The 9,570-nt window shown below is 37.9% G+C and overlaps 1 protein-coding gene across 1 annotated transcript; it reads right to left on the bottom strand.

The window, feature by feature from the left end:
• Positions 1–1,337: 1,337 nt before the first annotated feature.
• Positions 1,338–8,903, bottom strand: LOC102005876 (mRNA cap guanine-N7 methyltransferase-like; the record flags this gene model as incomplete). Its single annotated transcript, XM_013510216.1, is given in 5 exon segments — positions 1,338–1,455; positions 4,164–4,328; positions 4,777–4,958; positions 6,206–6,318; positions 8,778–8,903. Coding segments are annotated over 5 exon segments (704 nt in total), but the record flags the coding sequence as incomplete, so codon positions are not given.
• Positions 8,904–9,570: the final 667 nt, after the last annotated feature.

Below are 9,570 nucleotides of genomic sequence, written 5' to 3'. Positions count from 1 at the left end.
AGCCCCCAAAAGGCCCTTTTGTATGCTCCCTGCATTTCAAGTATTTCTTCACTAATGCCAGTTACTCTCCCATCACAATGAATTCTCTGGTTGCATGTTCATCTCCTTAATATACCCTAAGGTCCTTGTTGCCCCACATCCTGTAACCTAAGTACATTTTAGAATTCATTACCTATATGCTAACAGGAAACAAATACTTGGTCATGTGCATGTAAAGTAGGTCAGGTAGGGGCAGTGTATTCAAAGTACACACACACACACACACACCCTCCGCTTCTAGGCTCTTCCTCTCCCTCAAGACAAACAAAAACTCCTACTGCTCCTAATACAAAGAAAATGAAAATATTCCTAACTCTTAATCACTTTTGTAACAATCACTTTATTGATTATGGGTTTCAAGACAATTTAGGATTCAAAGAAAACCTTCCCACTATAACTCTGACAGGGAACTTTTGACTACTACCTATACAACACAAGATTACCTAGACTTAATAACTTTGTGACCCTGAACAACTTACTGTCTTCTTTGGGACTCAGTGCCCATACAGAAGTTATAAAAAGTAATTACTCTGCCTATTTCACAGAGTAATCAGGACAGTAAAACAGGGTATGCTTAAAATACAAGAATATTGTAATCGAACACTGAAATTTGACACTTACCTGTGGAGTGTAATTCTTTATCCGATTCTAATCAGTAATAAACACATGTGCTAGGTATTTTAGATGTGTCCGATTAAGCATTGCTGGGTAGAGGAGAAAAGCAATCCACATCGTGTGCTGCAAGTATTCCCTCCCTGCTATGCCGGAGTCTAGGGGAAGAGCAGGTCTCACTAGCACACTCCAGAGGACTAAAGTCTTGGCTGTCATCAAAGAACAGTTACGCATGGTTGACCCTGGTGTGGACCCTGGTGTGGACCCCGGCTAGGAAGGTTCTAAGCTACAGATGCAGTTGGTAAGTAAGGAGTTCTAAACTAGGGGTGATGACCCAGCAACAGACATGTGCCCATGGCTGTCACAACTGAGGCACGGGTGGGGAGGGGCCAGAACAACACAGAGCTGCATCTTCCCAGCCCCACAGTCAGTGACAGGAAAAACCTATTTTAAAGCACCTCTACCCAGATAACAGAACTAGAGGACTGCATCATTCATCCACCAAGCATTTACGGAGCATTAGCCATGGAAATTTCTGTGTCTGGCTCTTCCTAAAAGCCAAAAGGTACACAGCAGTTATCATATTCTGTAATACATTTATAAGCAAACAGCCTTGGAAGGATCTCAAAAACAGCCAAGTAAGTTCACTGTGACTTGGAATTTTTACACTTTTTCTAAGTACTTACCTCTAGGGCCTGCATTCGTTTTAACAGCATTTTATTTTCGTTGTTCTTAATCTTTTCTTCAAAGAATTCCATAAATGTTTTTTTGTAGACTAATTTCATATTGTACTTTTTCACCATTCTGTCCAAAAGAGATTACATAGTGAAAAGGCTTCCAAAACAGCTGTAATTCCTCAATAGCTTACTTTGCTATAACAACAGCGACATATTCGGGACTTAACTAAGAAAGCTGCCATTTCCTTCATAAACCGACTACAAAGAAATGTAATTAAGAGTAACCACACCTACAAAGAAACATATGTCCTAAATCCCATAGCTTGCCCCATGTAGCACACAGGTGGAAAGTGTAATGAAGGCCAGCGTTTGGGGCTCTAAGATGGGGTGAGGCTGAGGAAACATTTTCAGATTAATTCCATTCTATTCTATTGCAGCCCCACATAGCTGCATGAAAACAGCTGCCAATTCCTTCTTAAAAGATTCACTTTTATCTCCTGCATTCTCTTAATTTTTACATCTTGCGCTGTCTCTCTGCATATTTTTTGTTTGTTTTGTTTTGCTTTGAACTTCTAAATCTCAGGTTTTGAAGAGACTGGTCTGGAGTGGTCTTCATCATCATTGCCTGGGAGGTCTACTCTCTCATCACTTGCATTTACTCCAGTGCTCATCAAATCTATCCCGTGCGTGTCGCAGACATTCTCTAACTTCACATGTTTAAGACTGAGCCACACACGATTCTTTTTCTGCCATTCTACATTACTGCACTAAACCTGCCTGTCTCACTCTCCCAAGCCCACATCACACCAAGTCCTCCAAAAAGAGGTTCACTTCATACTCTGTCTGCTACCACCCTGTTCTAATGACCACCACCATCTGGCTGGCTGTACCACTCCAGCAACCTCTTCTCTTGTCCCCTGCCTTCCAGTATTAATGTCCTTCGATAAATATCCAAATGCAGTCAAATTAAGCTTCCAAAAATACAGATGTAGTCAGTGTCACAACTCACCCTGAACAACCTCCACAGGGCTCCACCATACCTAGTACACAATTCAAAAGCTCTCAATGTGACATCTGCAAGGAATCCTGCCTCCTCTCGGGCAGCTGGGCCCCTGGTTCCCTAAGAGGCAGTCATAAGCTTTCCTTCTTCTGCTCCTGTCCCACTCTGGGGCTTCACACACTGTCTGTTGCCACTGTCCATCTCCTGTGCACCTGACTGAAACATCACTTCTCTCCAGACGTCTTCCTTAAGTGCTCGCTGCATTTGGTCTACCGTTACACTGAGGTTCACTTTCCCCACTGCATTTACCAAATGTATTATTATGGTCTGCTGAAGGAAGCCAGGAGATGACTCTAGGCAGCAGGGTAAGGGAGTAGCAGAGGAAGAGGATGACTTTCACAAGGCAAGGGAGGGCTTGTGTGTGAGGGACATGTGAGCTGTGGCACTCATGTGCAAAGAGCATGCACAAGGCAGAGCTGCCACCCTAGCCAGCCCTCCATGAGGAGAGAAGGTCAGTCCCTTCTACTCCAGACAGTTCCGAAACAGCCTTTAGATTTAAAATCAAGTTTGATAATGTGAAAATATTGCAATTACAAGGAACCCAAGTTGGGCTAGCAGAAAGGTTCTGCAATAAAAGGTGATTAAATTTTTGTTCTGTTTTAATGACAGGCAAAAAGGCCTTTATACATTTTCTGATTCTCTCACCAAATACCCATTTTAATGAATAATTTTCCTCAAAACATAAAGAAATAAATTTCTTAAAAAGTATATATTGTCAGGACTTGTAACTTTGTAAGTTTATCACTAGACAACGTAAGTAAAAAAGATTCCTAAGCTTGCTTAGCATTTAAAAAAGTATCTTCTTGGATTTACTAAAACCACCAACTATGTGAACCAAAAACAAAAACCTAACATATGAAAAATATGAAAAACAATTGTTTAATTTCTTTTATAAAGTTGAAAAGTAGTAACATTTTTCTAATTTATTAATTTTAATAAAATTAGTTAATTTTATAAATACCATACTTATAAAATTGTGCGTATTATTTTCCTAATGTTCAATCATGTTACTTGTCTTTATTATGTTATTGTTTAAAATTTTTACAATTAGTATAAAACTAAAAATTCTACATCCATAACTTTACAAGCTAAGTCCCAATTCAAACAATCAACAATCAAAACTAAACAAAATAAAGCTCCTGCTTGTCTCAGTCAATATTCAGCTATGATGTGACCTCCATGAAAGCTGACTCCAGTCCTCTCCCCAGCAGGGAAACCCCAAAACCAGGGTATACCACAAGGCCTTGCAGCCTTATGTGATACAGCCCAGTACCCGGAACTCTTCCTGTGTCCAGAGTTCGCCACGAGTCCTAGGAGTTCAGAAGCATGGGGGAATACATTCCTAAACGATACTTCTATCAACACTGCTAGACACAGGCCATCCAAAGCTGCCACCTACCTCTATCAAAAAATGAGGACCTCTGATTTACAAAGACTCACTTCATATTTCCAAAGTTACTAGCAGTTACTTAAAGAAAAAATTTTGCTATCTGCAAGGTTTAGTATTTTCCGCCACAAGGTGAAGGCAACTGGCTCCTTTCTTATCCACAGGATAAAATCATTTCCAGAAATAAAAGAAAACTAAACGAGGCTCTCAGAGGTCCATGGCACCAATGGGGGATCTGAGGCTACAATCTTTTCTTACACAATTAGACTTCTTACAGTGCCACTTTAAACATGGAATGAGTAGGAATAATGATCCTTCCCCCTTTTTCTTTTTTTACAAGACAAAAAAGAAAAAGAAAAACACAGTAACAGATTAATGACATTCTTACTGAGTTAGCAATGGAAAATAGACCAAGAATTCAGGGACATCCACAACACCTTCCAAGTTGAAGTCGTATTTGCAGCCAAATAAAGGATAATCTCCTTTCTTCTGAAATTTCACAGTATATATTTCATTTCCAAATGATTCTGTTTCTGAAGCTTCAAGGCGACTTCTATCAGGATTATTCCCCAGCCAAAATAAGAAAGATTAAAGTGATTAAATCTTGATGAGATTATGCATGTTGAAAAAGTACATGATACAACTTAAAAAGTCACTTTACTAGTTTTTAATTGGATTCAAGGTACTCTTCAGAAGAAATACACTAAAATACCATTAATAGTCTTAAGAAAAAGTTAGGTTGGTTAAGTCTCTGGTCCTCAGTATTTGATTGGTAACTTGCCTACCACAGTCACCTCTGGTTCAGCATAACCTCAGTCTCCAAACTACATGTAAGGTTCTAAAAGGTTATCTTAGATCTTTAAGCATCTACTTAAATATAGTACATTAAGTGCTCAGCACTTGTAAGACTAAATAGCGTGTCTTGTGAACTCTATTTGTGATAAACATTTGCTACTTAATAGTACATATTTTGTAAACCTCGTGCATTTAAAAGTACTTACATCAGTTCAAAGCTATTGGGAGTGGTACCGATAAAGTAGCCTCCAGGGCTGAGTCTCTCACAAGCATTTCTGAGCATCATGTCAGCCTGCTCAGAGGATTCAAAAGAGTAATGACAGACAAACTGACAACTGCAGATGTCAAAGCACATTTCTGGGTCCCGAAATTTATCAACTAAAAGTTCCTGAAACAAATTAAAATGGATTAATATTGTGAAGCAAAGGTAACATGGATGAGAAACTTTTTGGTACCTTAATTCCCAGAATTTAGAGTTCTTAAAAGTAGACAAGCCCTGCCATTAACCAACTCTTTAAATCAGTCTTCAGTTCTCCTTCCCCTTGCTATGTATGAGGAGCACAATGAAATCACTCTGATTCTAGCTCAAAAAAGTATTTGATTCCTATTTGCATGTAAGTTAAAGATCCAAGGATCCCAAAATCATGTTTAATAATGCAGCTATCAGATATGACATTTAAAGTTGACCTTTTCAACATTGGCATCTTAAAGAAATAAAAATGTTTGAAGGTTTCCAACTTCCTAGCAATATTTTACACTTCTTTTCCACTTTCAAAACTGCAAGCAAAATGTGCACAATTGACAAAGGTATCTACAGTTTAACAGGTCAGACAAAGATCACCAAGTTCACCACGAGTCTTTTACCACTCAATTGGCCCTTAAATTCTACAGTTAAGAAATTCAGAAATGGGTTGTCACTCGGCAGGAGAGTGTTTGCCAAGCATGTGCAAAGGCCTGGGTGTGATCCTCAGCACCCGCCTCCCCACTTCACATACACAGTTCAGAAACAGACTGAAAATGGAAAAACCGAAAAGATTCTGACATTGGGAAATTAATAAACTACATGGTGAACAAAACATTATTAGAGTTCAGTTCTATTTCAAAACATAGTCAGTCATTAGTAGCCTCAGGTTCTGCATCAATGAGTTCAAACAACTGTATGCTGAAAATATAAGGAAAGAGAAACAGTATCCATACAGACTTTTTCCCTGCCATTACTCCGCAAACAATAAAGTCAACATAGCACCAACACCGTAGCAGTACTGTAAGTATGTAAGTATACACAAAGCACACTGGAGCGTGCGTACAGGTTGCCTACAAACACTACTATTATCATTTACACGAGGGACTTGAGCTCTTTTGCATTTGGCATTTGTGGGGCCAATCCCTGCAGATTCTGAGGGACAACTGTGCTAGAAAATAAATCTTGTTCAAATCAAAAAGCAACAGAATGATTTCAACAACTCAAATTATAGAAGCAAATTCCCAGAAGTACCCACTGAGTTGCTGAGGGGAACTTATGATAAAAGAATTTCTAGTTGAAACTGAATAAATGCACATCCTAAGGTTTTTAATGTTTCAAAGCACATTTTAACAAATAAGTTGATTAAAACAACAAAAAGAAAATCCCTGTACCTTTGAAGAGTCAGCAGTTATAAATTCCGCATTAAAAAGATATTCATTATCACGACGATTTTTCATGTCCTCATACCGCTGTTGACACTGCTTGACAGAAATGTCGGCGATATCTGAAAGTGGAAGAAGTGTGTCAGTGACTGTCAACAGAAAAGGTAGAAGGCTGTTAGTATCCGTCAACACACAAGGGCAAAAATCCTCACAAGGATCTCAACTGATACACTTGGCATGAAATCTAGGGTTAATAAGGTTTTATTTCCCTTAAAACAGCAGTGTATGTTACAGTACAAATGCGCTATTATTTTTTAAAAATAGGAACTAAAAGCTTTCCTAATAGGTACTAACACCAAAAAAGTTCCAGCACAATTATTAAATGTTTATTCAAAGTTAAAAGCAGGAAGATATCTTAATTGAATGATGATAAAACCAACACTACCTAAGTTCACTTTTGGAAACATCAAGTTTTTATTTTCATAATAGTGTTTTGCCATTTATCCTGCTCTGAGATTTGCACTGTGATGCAAAAGCAATGGTGGGGGTCACACAGCCCCTCAACAGCACCCACACTCATGGGGAAAGTTACTGTCATCTAGAAAGGCCTCTAACAAAGCAGAACTTCATGAAATCTTGGCTCTTGAAAACATCTTTTAATAGCCTATGAGATGAAATGGGAAGTAGCAAAAAATCCTTCTCCTGTATAACAAGGTGTGACATCCCTTTAGGGCAACATTAGTTGTGACTATTCTGAGTTGTATGCTGGACTGGCCACTCTTCACAGAAAGACTTGAAAGAATGGCAAACCATCGTTACTCAAACTTGAGTATCTGGTACATATTTTATTGAAAATGAACACTGTTGTTTTCAGGAAAACAATGAATAGTATTTGCTGCCAAAGATAAAATATGACTTTCATGGGCAATTTCCAATTTGAATAACTTGTACTCATCATCGGATGAACACCTTCCAAGTGTATAAAGCCTCTCTGATGAGTGTGGTACTAAACAAATGCGATTCCATGGTGTCAACATTTGGAAGATCTGCATTACTTCAGTATGAACAGTATTTTCCAAGTATCACAATTCCATGCAGGACAGCAAGGCAGATCAATGGATTTTAGCGTAATGTAGTATAAAATGTTTGTCAATAAGGCTGCACATTACAACTAACCTTTAAGCAACTACCATTTGTAGAATCAAAGATAAATATCCACAATTATCTAAAGGAGCTATTAAAATAGCTTTCATTTTATAATTACTTATCAACCAAAATAATGCTGTAATAGGTTTAGTGCAGAATCAATTGAGAATCTACTGGTCTATTATTCCACACCCTAAAAGGACTAACAAAAATGTATTTCTTTTTTTTTTTCAATCTGGGAATTAAACTCAGGACCTCACACTTGCCAGGCAGGCATCATGACACTATATCCCCAGCTCAGTTTTTTTGTATTTCTTTTTCTTTCTTTTTTCTTTTCTAGCAAAAATGTCAAAAAAGAAAAACTACCAGTATGCTCATTAAATTTTAATGAATTAAAACATTATCTCTAAAAATCTCAGTTTTAACTTTTCACAGGGTAAGTACCAACCGTACGATAAAGCACATGTTCTAGTCTTCAATAACTTTTAAGCATATTCAGGACTCATCACACCTAAAGACTTAAGAACTACTGACTGATGCCAGGTGTGTTGGTGCACACCTGTAATCCCAGGACTCAAGAGGCTAAGGCAATGAAACTGCCATGAGTTCAAGGCCAGGCTGGACTATGTAGCAAGACCTTGTCTCAACCTCCACCTCCCTAAAAAAGCAGAACTGCTGATAGAGACACTGAAACAATACTCTGGAGGTGGCTGCTGTTCTTCCTCTAATTTACATCAGAAAGAACAGGACACCTGCAGGTCCCACTTCAGTGTTCAGACTGATCACTGTGTTCAGGTGCTTGACTCATTCATTTATCAAGCTCCCATCAAATTTTCACTATAGCTTCCAGATCTTTTTAAGATTGTTGCCTCAATCTATTATTGCAGGTGAAAAAACACTGATTCTCTAATGTTATTATCATTCTTCCTCCATTTATCTATGATGACTTTTCAATAAAGAGGAATTTCCTATTTCAAACATTTGGTTACCTTGAAAAACTATTTATATTAGGTAAGAAAACGCTTTATTCTCTCCCCACACTTATGAGTTTCAAAGTAAGTCTTTCAGCAACTTCCAAGAGTGAACAATGAGGTCTTTTCCTTTATTTAATGTTCAATCACTATTCTTTTTGATGTCTGAATTCCTATCTTAGCCAATGGAAAAGTTTACAAGTTTGTCCTTTAGATATGACTCCTATTATTTTTGACAGCTTCATGCCTTTCTCAGGAAGGGTAAGTTATCCCAACCTCATTAACTATATTAGAAAACCACTGGGGAAGTCCTATAACTAATTTTTAAAAAACACCCACCTCTTGCACAGCCCCTGGAAGACTTGCCACAAGGTATTCCAACATCATGATAGCAAGGAAACCTTTATTTCCTATTCACCTAATTGATCACAAATTACTCTTTCCAATATTAGCATTTATCTTACCAGTACAAACGAGCTTGCTAATTCTTCCTTTTCTCCATTTCAGCAAATCTCCACCTTTACCACATCCCAAGTCCAAAACAGTAATATCACGGGTTTTTTTCTGTCGTACCTTTTCTAAAAATTCCCCTAAAAGAGAAAAATCAGTCATAATCAACTACCTATTGTTCATTTTTAGTAAAGCACAGTTACCTTTAACAATCTTCTAACCTCTGACACATAATAGTTACATTTATTTATAGTTAATTTGAAACTTGCTATTTCAAAATATTGCATAACTAAGTTAAATTCATCATATATCATTAACATGGTTCCACCAGCTTGACCCACTGGTAGTATACATGTGATTGTACCACTTCTACCACCAGTGGTACAAGCCATCCGATGGGACAGTCATGCATAGACCACCAGTAGTTCAAGCACCCTGGCAGTAAGACATGTGAATTACGGTGCCACTGTGAATGTGTGAAAGATGAAAGAATATATATATAGTGTATTATAAAGTTAAGACAGCTTTTTGAAGGTTACTTCCAGAATTTAAGTCAACATCAAATAGAAGACATTTCAAATTCTAATTAATATAGAGACCTCACATTTCTTTTTTTTTTTTTTTTTGGTTTTTCTCCGGTACCGGTACCGGAACTCACGACCTTGCGCTTGCCAGGCAGGCGCTTTTGCCGCTGAGCTAAATCCCCCGCCCCGAGACCTCACATTTCTGTAAGAGAAAAGCCAAAAACAATTCACTGTTTTTGTAATGCTCTCTTTTCACAGCTAGAGACTTAATTTCTTATACATC

This window comes from Chinchilla lanigera, unplaced genomic scaffold (assembly GCF_000276665.1).
Source record: "Chinchilla lanigera isolate Chin_1 unplaced genomic scaffold, ChiLan1.0 scaffold00630, whole genome shotgun sequence".
NCBI lineage: Eukaryota > Metazoa > Chordata > Mammalia > Rodentia > Chinchillidae > Chinchilla > Chinchilla lanigera.
The sequence above is the reverse complement of the archived record's forward strand: the minus strand, read 5'-3'. Positions and strand labels throughout refer to the sequence as shown.